Source organism: Emys orbicularis, chromosome 20 (genome assembly GCF_028017835.1).
Source record: "Emys orbicularis isolate rEmyOrb1 chromosome 20, rEmyOrb1.hap1, whole genome shotgun sequence".
In the NCBI taxonomy this organism is placed as follows: domain Eukaryota; kingdom Metazoa; phylum Chordata; order Testudines; family Emydidae; genus Emys; species Emys orbicularis.
In genome coordinates this window covers 18,623,448-18,639,787 of record NC_088702.1, presented here as the reverse complement: position 1 = coordinate 18,639,787, position 16,340 = coordinate 18,623,448, and the positions used below count along the sequence as shown (strand labels likewise).

Sequence of the window (16,340 nt, the reverse complement as noted above, 5' to 3'; positions counted from 1 at the left end):
CTAGCACTTAATAGCAGCGTATTCGCAGGTGAGGTCGGCTTCAGGCTCCGCTCTCCGGAGGGGAGGCTGCAGCTGGATGGCCGAGTAGTGGACCTCGTCCGGGTCTCCCTAGGGCAAAGAATAATAATGAGAACCCCCGGCTCTGACGCGGAACTTGACGTCAGCAGAGCTCAATGCACGGCTGGGGAAACTGAGGCACCAGGCGGGGAAGTGACTTAGCCAAGGTCACCCAGCAGGCAGGCGGAAGAGCCAGAAAGAGAACCCTGGTGTCCTGTGTCTCAGGCCAGTGCTCTATCCACTAAGCAACAATGTCTCCTAAAAACAACTCCTCCCCCCCCAATTTTAGCCTTGATGATCATCACAGCGCCTGGCATTCTGGAGACCCCTTATATCGACACAAACACACCGGCTAAGGGCGTCACCTCCGTAGTGGGAGACACACAGGTAGGATAAGAGCCCTACCACTGCTGCTGGCTAATGGAGCAACTCCTTCAGCTCCCCCTTGGGGATAACAGCTCTGCTACTCCTGCCATCTAATGGAGCTACTCCATCAGCTCAAGGTAATGCTGCTACTGAGTCACCAGCGGTTGGATCAGAGCTGGTGCCCCCTACAGGGGAAAGGCCCCAGGCCCCATTCCCTGCCCCAGCCAGTGGATGAAATATTTCTGCAAACGCCAGCTGCCCAGAGCTTGTCCCGCTGCTCCAGGAGATACAGAGCCCTCCCTCCAGGGCGCTCTCCTCTTCATGTCACCCCCCAGCCCTGTAACTCAGCCTCCCGCCCACCTCTGTGCCCTCCAGCTGCTGGGCGATGCCCCCTCCCCTGCCCAGCAGCTGTGCTCGCCCTGACCCAGAGCACCCAGCCCAGCCTGATCTCGCTGCCACTGGGAGCTGATCTCACAGGGGGCAGAGCTGGGATAGAACCCAGGAGTCCTGGCTCCCAGCCTCTGCCCCCTCCCCCGGCTCTAACCCACCAGACCGCACTCCCCTCCCAGAGCCAGGGATAGAACCCAGGAGTCCTGGGCCCCGTATACACAGAGGAATGAATCACTCACCTGTGGTACTTTGCCCATGTTCATTGGCTGGCTGTAGATGTGGGATTGCCTGGTGCTGGCCGGAGAGCCCGGGCACACCTCGGTGGTTGCGCTGCCACGGAAAGAGAGACTGTTAGGGGGGTGGGGATGGCGCGAGGGCATTTGGTTGCTAGCGTTGGGTCGGCTGCAGCGCCGTGGCTGGGGATTGGACAGGCTGCGTCGGTCACAGCGTAGAACCCCTGTGGGTCAGTGGCTGGGGGGGACCCCTGGGCTAAAGCTCCCAAACCAGACATGAGTCATGGATTTGGGGAATGGGGAATGGGGCCTTTCCCCTCTAGGGGTCACTGGCTCCAATCCAGCCCCAGAGAGGGGAACTGGCTGGCTTGGGGAGGGGGGCAGGGAAGGGGGCACAGGGCCTTTCCCTTCTAGAGCAGTGTTCCCCAAACTGTGGGGCACACCACCCTAGGAGGGAATTTAGGAACTTTTGGGGCAGTGCGGCGGGGCCAGCCCCCATGGGGGGCAGGGAGGAAGCCCCACCCAGCCCTGCTCTGCCCCAGCTGCAGCTCCAGCCCCAGTCCCTACCCCAGCTCCTGATCGCGGCTCTGGCCCCGCTCCCAGTAGGGGAGGAGGATGGGGTGCGGACAGATTCCATTATGGGTCAGGGAGGGCGTGACAGAAAACGTTTGTGGACCCCTGTCTAAAGAGTGCTGGCTCCGATCCAGCCCCTGCCCCAAACAGGGCTCATCCCTCCAGCAGGGCCCCTCCCCACACACACACACACCCAGCAGTAGCTGTATCAAGCTCACCCTTGGCGACATTCTCCTAACGTGTGGGCACCGCCCCACACCCAGCTGCTGCACAGTAGCTCACAGCCAGGCCCTGCTGTTACCTGGGGAGCCCGGGGGGGGCCAGGCGGGCTGGCTGCCCCAAGCCAGAGTGCTGGGTGTTCTCATAGATGCAATCAGACATCGGGGTCTCCTTCGGGCCCGGCGGGTGCTGCAAGACAGGCAGAAGTGAGGCCGCGAGCCACTGCTCTGGGACTGCTCAGTGATGTGTAATAACAAAGGAAAATGCACATAGCCCTCCCCCGATAAACTACCCAGGGGATTGGAAAGACCTTCTGTCCTGCTCGGGGGGGAGGGGGGATTTTATAATCCTGTTCTATGGAGGGGGAAACTGAGGGACAGAGCTCATCTAAAGTCATGCAGTGAGTCAGCAGCAGAGCTAGGGAGAGAACCCAGGCGTCCTGGCTCCCAGCCCCATAGACGCACTTACCGGATTGCTGCTCATTCCCTGGCGTTTGCTCCGCCTCTTCCTACAAATAAAGGAGACCAACAGCTCAGAGGCAAAACATCATCTGCTTCGGTTCAGGGGGGGAAGGAACAGGACAAAGGCTCCCACAAAATAGAACCTCCTTCCTGGGCTTGACCCCTGCTCTCCTGACGCCCAGCCCAGCCGTTTAACCAGGAGGCCGCCCAGCCCTTCCCAGGCCCCTCGCGGGGGTCAGGTATCTGTGTGGGACCCAACCACCACCATTCAATCACCTCCCCCCAACTGGGTGTCCATGCATCTGAACTGGCTCTGCAATTCTCAGCCCTGGATTGTGCGGGGTTCTCCGGCAAAGGCTGGTGGGAGGAGATGGGGATTGCCAGAGATCAGAGACGTGGATATTACCGGTTTGCCAAAGCGCAAATACCTCCAAGCTATGACGCCGACCAGCCCCACCAGCAGTAATAGGAGAAGCACAACTGTAGGTCCTATGATGTATGCGGGTGCCCCGGGGACTGAAAAGGAGAAAGGAGGATTATTGGATCAACCCTGCAGCAGATTTTTGAACCCCTTTTGCTGACGGATGGCAGCTGGGTAACAACCACACAGTGAGGATGGATGGGGATGGATCATGACACGTGGTGCTAAGATGCAGCCACCTCTGGGGCGGGGCAGTTTGGTAACAGCCACACAGCAATGCCACATGGGCATGACTCGCTCAGCACTGAGATGCAGCTGCCTCTGGGAAAAGGCAGCAGGTCAATAGCCATACGGGGATGGCTCACCTGGTGCTGAGATGCAGCCACTTCTGGGGCGGGAGCAGCGGTAAGGTGCGGACACATGTAGGGTGCAGAAAGGACGTAGGACATAACACAACATTTGGCAGAAAGGGAATTGGGAGCAAATCACTGGGGCAAAGGCTGAGTCTTGGGAGCTGTAGCATGGGATTGTATCCTCCCCACGCTGCATCAACCGCAGCCGGTTCCACTGATCTGCTGCAGGAGCAAAGTGAATCTGGCAGGATTTGAACCTGTGGTTTTGGAGCCATCAGACCTGATGCTCAGACGCGAAGCCCCCCCAGCACCCCCAGCCTCCTCTATAGGCTGTGCTGCCCAGCTGGATTACATCTCCCATGAGACGCACCCGTATCTCCCCTCTTGGTGACGGTTAGGGTGCCTCATAGGACTCCATAGCCAGGGTGCATCATGGGAGATATAGTCCCGCCAGAGATTCTGGCCCACAGAAGAGAATGGGAGCATGAGGCACCCAAACTACAACTCCCATCAGGCCATTTTCAATTGAAATATTTCAGTTTTTGACATTTCTATGAAAAGTGGAGCTTTTCCTGGCCAGCTCTACTAGAAACTTTTTTTTCTAAATGAAAACCAAAATCTCACAAAATCCCATCATTCCAGGTGCGTCAGGAGTCCTTCGGTGTGGTGCATCATGGGACTTGCAGTTCCTGTGCCTCACATTCTCAGTCTCCTCTGTCAGCCGGGCTGTCTGGCTGAACTAGATCTCCGAGGATGCACCACCTACTCCCTCTTGGTGCGGGGAGGAGCGCTTCACTGGCTGTGGTGCATCATGGGAGACGTAGTCCAGCCCCTGCCTGTTTGATTAAAGGGCTGGAGGAATCACAGCCAGGCTCCCCGAGACCTCTGGCAAAGGCAGCGATGGACACAGGGACGCATGATCCATAGAATCTAAGGCCAGAAGGACCAGCTGGGTGACACAGGCCCCAGGACTCCCCTGAATTCATTCCCGTTTGAACGAGAGCAGATCCTTTAGCAAAACATCCCAGCTTGGTTTAAACATCCCCTGGGATGGAGAATCCACCACGTCCCGAGATCGTTGTTTCAATGGCAAATTCTCCTCCCTGTTCAACATTTGCACCTTATTGCCAGGCTGAATTTGTCTAGATTCAGCTTCCAGCCCCTGGATCTCGGTCTGCTCGGGCCCCTGATCAACGTTCTCTTCTCCGCGTAGGATCTTCCAGACGGGCTCACGTCCCCCCTTCCCCTTCCCTTGGTTCAGCTAAACAGACGGAGCTCCTGGAGTCTCTCACCCTAGGGCAGGTTTTCCAACCCCTGACTCCTTCTCCTGGCTCTTCTCTGACCCCTCCCCAGCTGATCAGCACCTCCTGGGAGTGCAGGCCCCAGAACTGGGCACAGGACCCCGGCCGCGGTCGCACCAGGACCAGATCCAGGGGAAAATCCCCTCTCTGCTCGATTGCAGATTGCCCTGTTCATGCACCCCGGGATCGCGCTAGCCCTGCTGGCCACCACGGCGCTGGTAGCCCCTGGTGAGCTCGTGATCCACCGCGATCACCACGACGACCCTCCCGCGCTGGGCCTATGGCACAAAGGCACAACCCCAGCCCCTCCCCCACACCAGAAGTCTCTTTTCACACGTCCCCGGCACTTACACCGGACAGTGATGGTGATGGGGGGGGGGGGGGCGGGGACTGGCCGATCCCATTCTCGGACTGGCAGCGATACTCCCCAGCCTGCTCCGCCGCGATGCTCTTCAAAATTGTGACGCAGTAGGGAGCGGGGCGGGCTGACCGGGGATGTGACGCAGTAGGGAGCAGGATGGACTGACCTGGGATGTGACGCAGTAGGGAGCGGGGCGGACTGACCTGGGATGTGACGCGATAGCGGCGAACAGCAGAGGCTAACAGAGGGAGTTTGCCTGGGAGCTCGCCTGGGGAGAGCTCACTGAGGCTTTCATCTGCAGGTTTCTCTGAGTAGTTCCTGCGACAGCTGAGGAAGCTCTTAAGAGGAAGGTGATATGGAAGGTGAGCGATCAGCTGTTGTAACCTGCACAGGTTGTGCCATGTTTGTCTTTCTTCCACAGGACAGAAGCGACTTTGTCTGTACAAAGTGCAAGCTGGTCTCCATATTGGAAGAGAAGGTTCGAGGTCTGGAGAAACGAGTATCGACTCTGCGTTGCATAAGGTAAAATGAAGATTTCCTGGACAGACGTCAGGAGATGCTTCTACGGCCACAATGTTCTGAAGATTCAGAGCAGGCGTAGCAGGGACAGACGGATGATGAAGAAGTTTGGCAGCATGTGACCTCCAGAAGGAGAAAGAGGAGCGTCCATGTACCAGCAATGGAGATACAGGTGAGCAATCGTTTCCATGTTCTCTCTACAGGTACTAATGCGGAGAGTGGAGTAGCTGACCCATCTGAGGGAAGGGAGCAGAAGGAGACTCCACCGATTGGAAGGCAAAAGATGCACTGTCCTAGGGATGGGGGTTCCACGACCACCACTCCCAAGAGGAGGAGGAGGGTGGTGGTGGTCGGGGACTCCCTCCTCAGGGGGACTGAGTCATCTATCTGCCGCCCCGACCGGGAAAACCGAGAGGTCTGCTGCTTGCCAGGAGCTAGGATACACGATGTGACGGAGAGACTGCCGAGACTCATCAAGCCCTCGGATCGCTACCCCTTCCTGCTTCTCCACATGGGCACCAATGATACTGCCAAGAATGACCTTGAGCGGATCACTGCAGACTACGTGGCTCTGGGAAGAAGGATAAAGGAGTTTGAGGCGCAAGTGGTGTTCTCGTCCATCCTCCCTGTGCAAGGAAAAGGCCTGGGTAGAGACCGTCGAATCGTGGAAGTCAACGAATGGCTACGCAGGTGGTGTCGGAGAGAAGGCTTTGGATTCTTCGACCATGGGATGGTGTTCCAAGAAGGAGGAGTGCTGGGCAGGGACGGGCTCCACCTAACGAAGAGAGGGAAGAGCATCTTCGCCAGCAGGCTGGCTAACCTAGTGAGGAGGGCTTTAAACTAGGTTCACCGGGGGAAGGAGACCAAAGCCCTGAGGTAAGTGGGGAAATGGGATCCTGGGAGGAAGCACAAGCAGGAGAGCGCAAGAGGGGAGGACTCCTGTCTCATACTGAGAAAGAGGGACGATAAGTGAGTTATCTTAAGTGCCTATACACAAATGCAAGAAGCCTGGGAAACAAGCAGGGAGAACTGGAAGTCCTGGCACAGTCAGGGAACTATGATGCGATTGGAATAACAGAGACTTGGTGGGATAACTCACATGACTGGAGTACTGTCATAGATGGATATAAACTGTTCAGGAAGGACAGGCAGGGCAGAAAACGTGGGGGAGTTGCGTTGTATGTAAGAGAGGAGTATGACTGCTCAGAGCTCCGGTATGAAACTGCAGAAAAACCTGAGTGTCTCTGGATAAAGTTGAGAAGTGTGAGCAACAAGGGTGATGTCGTGGTGGGAGTCTGCTATAGACCACCAGACCAGGGGGATGAGGTGGACGAGGCTTTCTTCTGGCAACTAGCAGAAGTTGCTAGATCGCAGGCCCTGGTTCTCATGGGAGACTTTAATCATCCTGATATCTGCTAGGAGAGCAATACAGCGGTGCACAGACAATCCAGGAAGTTTTTGGAAAGTGTAGGGGACAATTTCCTGGTGCAAGTGCTGGAGGAACCAACTAGGGGCAGAGCTTTTCTTGACCTGCTGCTCACAAACAGGGAAGAATTAGTAGGGGAAGCAAAAGTGGATGGGAACCTGGGAGGCAGTGACCATGAGATGGTCGAGTTCAGGATCCTGACACAAGGAAGAAAGGAGAGCAGCAGAATACGGACCCTGGACTTCAGAAAAGCAGACTTTGACTCCCTCAGGGAACTGATGGGCAGGATCCCCTGGGAGAATAACATGAAGGGCAAAGGGGTCCAGGAGAGCTGGCTGTATTTTAAAGAATCCTTATTGCGGTTGCAGGAACAAACCATCCCGATGTGTAGAAAGAATAGTAAATATGGCAGGCGACCAGCTTGGCTAACCAGTGAAATCCTTGCTGATCTTAAACGCAAAGAAGAAGCTTACAAGAAGTGGAAGATTGGACAAATGACCAGGGAGGAGTATAAAATATTGCTCAGGCATGCAGGAGTGAAATCAGGAAGGCCAAATCACACTTGGAGTTGCCGCTAGCAAGAGATGTTAAGAGTAACAAGAAGGGTTTCTTCAGGTATGTTAGCAACAAGAAGAAAGTCAAGGAAAGTGTGGGCCCCTTACTGAATGAGGGAGGCAACCTAGTGACCGAGGATGTGGAAAAAGCTAATGTACTCAATGATTTTTTTGCCTGTCTTCACAAACAAGGTCAGCTCCCAGACTGCTGCACTGGGCAGCACAATATGGGGAGAAGGTGACCAGCCCTCTGTGGAGAAAGAAGTGGTTCGGGACTATTTAGAAAAACTGGACGTGCACAAGTCCATGGGGCCGCATGCGCTGCATCCGAGGGTGCTAAAGGAGTTGGCGGATGAGATTGCAGAGCCATTAGCCATTATTTTTGAAAACTCATGGCGATCGGGGGAGGTCCCGGATGACTGGAAAAAGGCTAATGTAGTGCCCATCTTTAAAAAACGGAAGAAGGAGGATCCGGGGAACTACAGGCCAGTCAGCCTCACCTCAGTCCCTGGAAAAATCATGGAGCAGGTCCTCAAGGAATCAATTATGAAACACTTAGAGGAGAGGAAAGTGATCAGGAACAGTCAGCATGGATTCACCAAGGGGAAGTCGTGCCTGACTAACCTAATTGCCTTCTATGATGAGATAACTGGCTCTGTGGATGAGGGGAAAGCAGTGGATGTATTATTCCTTGACTTTAGCAAAGCTTTTGATACGGTCTCCCACAGTATTCTTGCTGCCAAGTTAAAGAAGTATGGGCTGGATGAATGGACTGTAAGGTGGATAGAAAGCTGGCTAGATCGTCGGGCTCAACGGGTAGTGATCAATGGCTCCATGTCTAGTTGGCAGCCAGTTTCAAGCGGAGTGCCCCAAGTGTCGGTCCTGGGGCTGGTTTTGTTCAATATCTTCATTAATGATCTGGAGGATGGTGTGGACTGCACTCTCAGCAAGTTTGCCGATGACACTAAACTAGGAGGTGTGGTAGATACACTAGAGGGTAGGGATCGGATACAGCGGGACCTAGACAAATTAGAGGATTGGGCCAAAAGAAACCTGATGAGGTTCAACAAGGACAAGTGCAGAGTCCTGCACTTAGGACGGAAGAATCCCATGCACAGCTACAGACTAGGGACCGAATGGCTAGGTAGCAGTTCTGCAGAAAAGGACCTAGGGGTCACAGTGGACAAGAAGCTGGATATGAGTCAACAGTGTGCCCTTTTTGCCAAGAAGGCTAACGGCATTTTGGGCTGTATAAGTAGGGGCATTGCCAGCAGATCGAGGGACGTGATCGTTCCCCTTTATTCGACATTGGTGAGGCCTCATCTGGAGTACTGTGTCCAGTTTTGGGCCCCACACTACAAGAAGGATGTGGAAAAATTGGAAAGAGTCCAGCGGAGGGCAACAAAAATGATTAGGGGTCTGGAGCGCATGACTTATGAGGAGAGGCTGAGGGAACTGGGATTGTTTAGTCTCCAGAAGAGAAGAATGAGGGGGGATTTGATAGCAGCCTTCAACTACCTGAAGGGGGGTTCCAAAGAGGATGGAACTCGGCTGTTCTCGATGGTGGCAGATGACAGAACAAGGAGCAATGGTCTCAGGTTGCAGTGCGGGAGGTCTAGGTTGGATATTAGGAATCACTATTTCACTAGGAGGGTGGTGAAGCACTGGAATGCGTTACCTAGGGAGGTGGTGGAGTCTCCTTCCTTGGAGGTTTTTAAGGCCCGGCTTGACAAAGCCCTGGCTGGGATGATTTAGTTGGGAATTGGTCCTGCTTTGAGCAGGGGGTTGGACTAGATGATCTCCTGAGGTCCCTTCCAACCCTGATATTCTATGATTCTATGATTCTATGATAGGGAGCGGGGCGGACTGACCTGGGATGTGACGCGGTAGGGAGCGGGGGGACTGACCTGGGACGTGATGTGGTAGGGAGCGGGGCGGACTGACCTGGGACGTGACGCGGTAGGGAGCGGGGGGACTGACCTGGGACGTGACGCGGTAGGGAGCGGGGCGGACTGACCTGGGACGTGACGCGGTAGGGAGCGGGGCGGGCTGACCTGGGATGTGACGCAGTAGGGAGCGGGGGGAGTGACCTGGGATGTGACGCGGTAGGGAGCGGGGGGGACTGACCTGGGATGTGACGCAGAAGGGAGCGGGGCGGACTGACCTGGGATGTGACGCGGTAGGGAGCGGGGCGGACTGACCTGGGACGTGACGTGGTAAGGAGCGGGGCGGACTGACCTGGGATGTGACGCAGTAGGGAGCGGGGGGAGTGACCTGGGATGTGACGCGGTAGGGAGCGGGGCGGGCTGACCTGGGATGTGACGCAGTAGGGAGCGGGGGGACTGACCTGGGATGTGACGCGGTAGGGAGCGGGGGGACTGACCTGGGACGTGACGCAGTAGGGAGCGGGGGGACTGACCTGGGATGTGACGCGGTAGGGAGCGGGGCGGACTGACCTGGGATGTGACGCGGTAGGGAGCGGGGTGGACTGACCTGGGATGTGACGTGGTAGGGAGCGGGGGGGACTGACCTGGGAATGTGTCTAGTTTTACTGGGACTGTCTGCTTGGGGGATGGGATTGCAGGGGATGACTTTATTTGAGGGACGATACCTGAGCCTGTAACCTGAGTTGGGAGGGGGATGGGGCCAGGTGACACCTTTGCTCGGGAAACTGGACAAAGGCTGGAGGAGGAGCCGGGGGCTGCAGGGGAGTTTCAGTTTGAAGCTGGCTGGGGAAACAAAGGGAAACCTCAGGGTTGGGGTCTAAGCTCCCTGCCCCCCCAGAGGGACCTGGCTGAGGGGTCCTGGTTGTACCTACAAGCTCTGCTTGGGACTGTGTTCCTGTCGTCTAATAAACCTTCTGTTTTACTGGCTGGCTGAGAGTCACGGTGAATCGCAGGAAGAGGGGGGTGCAGGACCCTGACTTCCCCACACTCCGTGACAACTGGTGGCAGCGGTGTGATCTACTGCACCCCATGGATGGCGCTTCCTGCAGTAAGTGACTGGGAAGCAGTAAAATGAAGGGGGATTGATGGGTTGTGAACGGAGAGAGATGGAGTGTGGGGGACCTGGCCCAGAGGGGGGAAGGGATCCAGGGCAGGGGGTGAGGGGCAGGGCCTCGCCCATGTGGCTCCAGGGGGCGAGAACAGGCAGGGTAGCATGGGGATAAGGGAACAGGGTCTCCCAGAAGGGTTTTGGGGGCTCAAGGCAGTTTGGGGGGGGGAGCAGGTCTGGCCCAGAGCAAGCTGGGGGCCTGGGGCAGGTGAGGGGTGGTACGGGGCCTAGGCCATATGGGGCTTGGGGTCTATGGCAGTTGCGGGGCACAGAGACTGTCCCAGAGGGATCTGGGGACACAAGGCAGGTGGAGGGGCAGGGCCTGGCACAGAGGCGGCTGGACACCCAGGAAGGTGGGAGGGGACAGGGCCTAGCTCAGTGTGGAATGGGGCCCTGGGGCAGCTGGGGGGATGGGCTGTGGCCCGGAGGGGGCTGGGGGCCCAGGACAGGTGTGGGGGGGACACAAACTGAATTTGTCGCTGATGGGCCCAGCCATGGGAGCGATGCAGAGGAGCAGGGGAGCCCAGCCCACAGCCAGCAGCACTGGGGGTGACCAAACCCGGTTATTAGGAGGTGGGGCTGGAATATGAGGCTGGGGCTAATGAGGTGGGTGGGGCGAAGCAGGGGGGACGAGGTGGGGGCACACGGGGCTGCTCCAGGAGGCCGTGTGGGGAGCATCGGGGGCTGCGGGGGAGGAGGCTCTCACTAGCCTTTGATACTTACGCTGAACTTCGACCGATTCCCTCGCAGAGAGGCTCAGATATCCCCAGCCGGGGTCGGAGACCCAGACCCCGCACGCGTAGCTCCCTCCGTCAGAGACGGCTGCCTTGTCAACACGTAAGTCCTTCTTGGCTTCTGGCAGCCACACGTCCCCGCGGGACCAGACGTACCTGGCGACGGGCCGCAGGGCAGCAGCCCGGCAGCGCAGGGTAAAATTGTCGCCTTCCCTTAGCGCTGCCTTCCCTGCTGGCCACGAAACCTCGACCCTGGGAAACTTGGGGGTGGCTGAGGGCGAGAGTCAAGTGAGAGTTCGTCAGCGGGGCCCCGGGACTGAACGAAGGGGCAGGTCCCTCCCCGTCCAGTCCCACGGGGCAAGAATATTTGCTAGAGCCAGATGACAGTTTTTGAGGGAATAGAACCCAGGAGTCCTGATTCCCAGCATCCCCCGCTCTCACCCACAGATCCACTCCCCTCCCAGAGCTGGGAAAAGAACCCAGGAGTCCTGGCACTGAGTCTCCCCCATTTTAACCCACTAGACCACCCCCTCCCCAAAATGGGGATAGAAGTCAAGAATCCTGACTCCATTCTCCCCCGCTCTAGCCACTTGTCCCCATTCTTCTCATCTCTCAGTCAGGGATAGAACCCAGGCGTCCTGGCTCCCAGTCCCCACTGCTCTACCCATGCCATGTCTAGCAGCAGAGCTCACCTGTCTCCAGGGGCTGGGATTGGTCAGAGTCACACTCATCCCTGTATCCATCCACCTGGCATCTCAGCGCCGTGCCGGGGTCCAGCTGGGACGGGGATATTCGCAGCTCGGTCACCCCAGCCCCGTCCGAGGTTTGCTCTGGGCTCCGCCGCGCGCCATCTCGGTCGTACCAGGAGGGGCGATGGGGGCACTTGGCCCTCACGGAGCAGGTGAGGCAGGGTCCCGGTTCCATTCGGCGCCCCAGGGAGGGCCGGCATGGATGGGCTGTGAGGAGAGGAGGGGTGAGGAGCCATTGATCCTTGCTGGGGCCCTGGGGCTGGCAGCGCTCCCAGGGGCCGTGGCCTGGCTGCAGAGCGGGGAGCAGCCCCCAGGGGGCGGGCGCGGCCCAGCCTGGGAGCTCGGCTGGCCGGGGCAATGAGGGCTCGTGGCAATGGGGGAGAGCAGCAAAAGTTGGCCTGAGACCCGGGGAGCGCTGGGTCTGCCCGGAGGGGCGCAGCCGCCAGTGGGGGGCACCACACATCGGGCCTCAGACTGTTATTCAAGTGTTATTCATCCCCCTCCCAGCCACAAAATCCTCCGATCCCGCAAATCCCGCAAGAGAGACAGATTCCCCCATGCTGCTAAAAACCAACCAACCAACAGACAGAGTCCGGTGGGTGAAGATATGATCGATACTAACGGAATTCAGACCCAATTTTTACCACTAAAAGAATCAAACAAATCTTGCTTGAACCAGGTACAAACACACTGTAACTCCTGATATCACAGAACATGTCTCTGACCTGACTTGGGCCGGTGCATTTCCCCAGATTTGGAGCGAGGGAGATAAACATGGAGAGGAAACAGAAGCTCAAAGAAAATATTTAGCAATTTCCCCAATAGGCGACTCTTGGTACTTATGAGTTTTAGTGTTTTCCAGCCAATTACCGCAGCCTGGTTTTTTTGCCCACCCGAACCCACCCCAACAAAGCACATTTTACCTGCTCCCACTGTTCTGGCGGGGGGTCCTGCAGGGTCCCAGTCCCGCTATTGGGCTCTACCTGAGACCCCTCACGCCTGCTGCATTACACTGGTTGCAGGGTCAGTCTCAGCGTTCTTCAGCACAGGCCAAGGGTTATACAGAGTGACGGGGACGCGGGTCTGACAACACAGCCTAGGAGTCTGACCCACAAGTCCCCCCCTGCTCTAACCACTCCCCCCCACTTCCCCGAGAGCTGGGGAGAGAACTCAGGTGTCCTAACTCCCGGCTCTAACCACTTGGATTTCAGCGCAAGGCAGAAATGTGAGTGTGTGTGTGTGAGAGAGAGAGGAACCTGGTGCTGATGGATAGAAGTCGGTTACCGGAGATACTGAGCTGCTGTCCTGGCTGACCCGTCCATGCGTCACTGCTGCTGCCGTCGCCCACTACTTTGAACCGGAAGCGGTAGGTGCCGTTATCACTGGGGCGCAGCCCCGCCACCCGCAGGGAGCAGTTGTGCTGCAGGTTCCCCAGATAGCGGGCGCGCCCCTTGAAGTCAGCGTGGACACGAGCCTCGTCCGAGTGATACACGATTGGATCCGTGTCCCGGTGATCCCTGTCCCGTGTCCAGAACCAGATCACGGTCGTGACCTTCCACCCTGCGGGGTAGGTGAAGGAGCAGGGGATGGTCACGCAGGAGCCGACCCATTCATCAAGGGGCCCTGGTGCGACTGTCACGCCCCAGTTCTGGGCATAGGCGCCTCCTGGGGACAGGAATTGGGGATCAGACCAGCGCTCAGCCCCAGTGAGTTGGGGAACCCGCCCCGCAGGCTGGCACAGCACAGATCCCACCGGGAGAGGACAGCATCAGCTCAGCCCCCAAACCAGGGGCTGTGAAACACAATCGGGGATGTTGTGTTTTGGGGCTGTTTGAGCCCCCCATACCCTCTCTGGGTGAGGGGGTGACAGTGAGCCTGGCCACCGATCCCCTGTGAAATGGGGAATGGGAGTTTGGAGTTTCCCCCACCCCCAACATCATCCGATCCCCTGCCCAGCAATTAATCACCCCAGCCCCCGAATCACTCCTGTCCCCCCGAGTTCTCCCATCAGTCCAGGCCAACCCCCTCCCCCACATCTGCCCAGCCCCCCTTCTGTCTAGTCCGTCCTCTGCATCCCATTAGTTCACTCCCACCTCAGTTCAGTCCCCCTAAATCCTCGCTCAGTTCACCTCCCCTGGCCACCCCCTTCAGTCCAGCCCCCCTCAGTTCACCTCCCCATCCCCCCTCAATTCAGCCCCCCATATCGCCCCTCAGTGCACCCCTCATCCCCTCTCAGTTCAGCCCCCCCCATAGCTGGGTGTTTGGCCCTTGGGTCAGAGGCCCTGACTGCAGGAGGAGCCCCACTGGCGAGGGGTCAGGTTAGAGTTGCCAACATTGGTTGGACAAATACCTGGAGGTTTCATCAAATGACAATCTTTAATGAAAGATTAATATTTAATTCCTGGACAATCCAGGACAATCCAGGAGAGTTGGCAACCCTAGGTCAGGTGCTGTCCGTGTACAAGGAGCCGGGTGTGGACGCGGGCAGGGGCCAGCCGGGCCGGAGCTGGGCGGACGGGCAGGGCAGGGAGCAGAGCTCTCCAGGCCGGCCCAGGAGGCGCCCCGACTTGCCGGGGCAGCGAGAAGCCCGGAGGCAGGACGTGGCGCAGGGAAAACGGCACCCCGGGGGACGAGAGCGGCTGAGGCCCTCGCTGCTCAGCCCAGGGTGGCCGGGGCTAGACCAGGCTGACTCTGCCCTGAGAACCAGGCGTGTTCTCCACCGGGGTGAAACCAGCAGCGAGGACCCGGCCGCTCGGGGTCAGCTTCAAGGCCAGACGCCCCCTAGGCTTGAACTGGAGCCGCTGGAGCGAGTGGCTGGGACGTCCCTGCGATGGAACCCAGTTCCGAGCCCCCTCCTGGCAGTGTAGACGCAATCCCAGGGCTGGGAAACGGTCCCCACCGGCCCCTGGGCAGCAGCGCGGCACGTCTGTGTGAATTACTCACCGCTCAGAAGGCAAAAGGCAGGGACCAGCACCAAGGCCATCTCCGTCCAGGGCAGAGCGCTCAGCCGGCCTGGGAGGGGAAAGGGGCCGGGAATGAGTCACCTGCAGCATTTCTGGGTGACAGCTCGTCTGCACCGGGCGATGGCGTCCGGCCACAGGATCGGCTGCGTGACCAGGTATTTTACATGTAGGGCCCTTCGTAAAAGAATTTCCTAGCCAAAGGGGAGTAAAGCCCAGAGATTGGCCCGACGGAGCAAGGATTGGTAGCATTTTTATCCCTGTGTGCTTTGCGGGCCATGTGTGCAGGGCTCACAGCCTCAGGCGTGAAATGCAGCCACCTCTGGGGAGGGGCGCACGGCTGTTTGACAGCTCAAAGCAATGCAGAGGGCAGGTTCAGGGCGGGACCAGAGGACAGTTCCTATGTGGAGCTGACATATGCAGGGAGAGTCAGGGAGCTGCAATGGAAAAAATCACTTTGGGGTGTGGCAGGGACCCCAGGGGGATAGAGCCATGTGGGGGAAGGGTATCACAGGCCCAAGGGTCAGGGTCAGGGTTCAGTGTCTCAGCTGGGAACAGCAAAGTCCCAGAAGCAGAGATCAGCCCTGACTCTGAGGGGAGAGACCCCTACTGAGCCCCCCCTCCGGTGTATCCTGCAGCTCCGCCCCCCCTAGCGCTTCCTCTGCTGCTTCCTCTCCGATAGCTGGATTGTTTATCAGGGGCCGTCTCTGTGACCACAGCCTGGGCAGAGCCAGTGTCTGATGTTACCCGACCGCTCTGAGAACGTTCGCTCTGGGTAATGGTGCAACTGGCCAGCAAGGGTCTGAGGGCCCGGGTGTGTCTGAAAATAAATTTCCCTTTGCAGAACTGGGACTAGAATCCAGGACTCCTGGCTCCCAGCTTCCCCTCTTTTAACCCACTAGTCCCCACCCTGCTCCCAGAGCTGAGATAAAACCCAGGACTCCTGGTTCCCAGCCCTCAATCTATCCCAAGCACGATGCTTCCTCTGGGAACAGTTGATCAGTCAAGCGTGGTCTCCCGCAAATGATCTCAGACACCTTCAGTGACACCTTCACGAACAGTGAAATGCAGCCTGCTCTCGGGTAGGGCACGGCAGCTGTTTAACAGCACAGGGTAATGTTGCCCTGCCGTGTTCAGTCCCCATATCTTACACCGTGAGCTCGTCAGGCGGAGACTGGCTCTCACGCCGTGTTTGGGAAGCCCCCAGTGTATTTTCAATGCTACCCCCAGTTACGGTGTGACAGTGGGGCCCAGTGGCTAGAGCACAGCAGTGGGACACAAAGCCCCGGGTTCTACTCCTAGATCTGTCAGGGACCCACCATACAATAGCGGGTCAGTCACTGCTCCTCTGTGCCTCCGTTTTCTCTCCCACATATTGTCTATTTTAATTGTAATTACTATGGGGCAGAGACTGTCTCTCGTCATGTCTGGGCAGCACCTGGCACAATGGGACCCTGATCTCAGTTGGTGCCCCCCCCCCCCATAAGAAACTCTCACTGTTTAAACTCCTTTCAGTGATTTAGAGATGCGAAGAATCATTCTCTCCAAATCTGGCTTTTTGCCCCAAAACAAGGAACAGCGGCTCTTACCTGGGCCCTGGGCCTGGGTT

The 16,340-nt window shown here is 57.7% G+C and overlaps 1 protein-coding gene across 1 annotated transcript; it reads right to left on the bottom strand.

The window, feature by feature from the left end:
• LOC135892217 (sialoadhesin-like) lies at positions 1-14,754 on the bottom strand. The gene is made up of 9 exons (XM_065419925.1): positions 14,715-14,754; positions 13,056-13,436; positions 11,715-11,978; positions 11,012-11,293; positions 2,728-2,815; positions 2,307-2,346; positions 1,921-2,027; positions 1,053-1,143; positions 1-108 (listed from the first exon to the last, which is right to left on the bottom strand). Exons 1-9 carry the CDS (start codon positions 14,752-14,754, stop codon positions 1-3), a joined length of 1,401 nt encoding a protein of 466 aa, XP_065275997.1.
• Between the last annotated feature and the right edge of the window lie 1,586 nt (positions 14,755-16,340).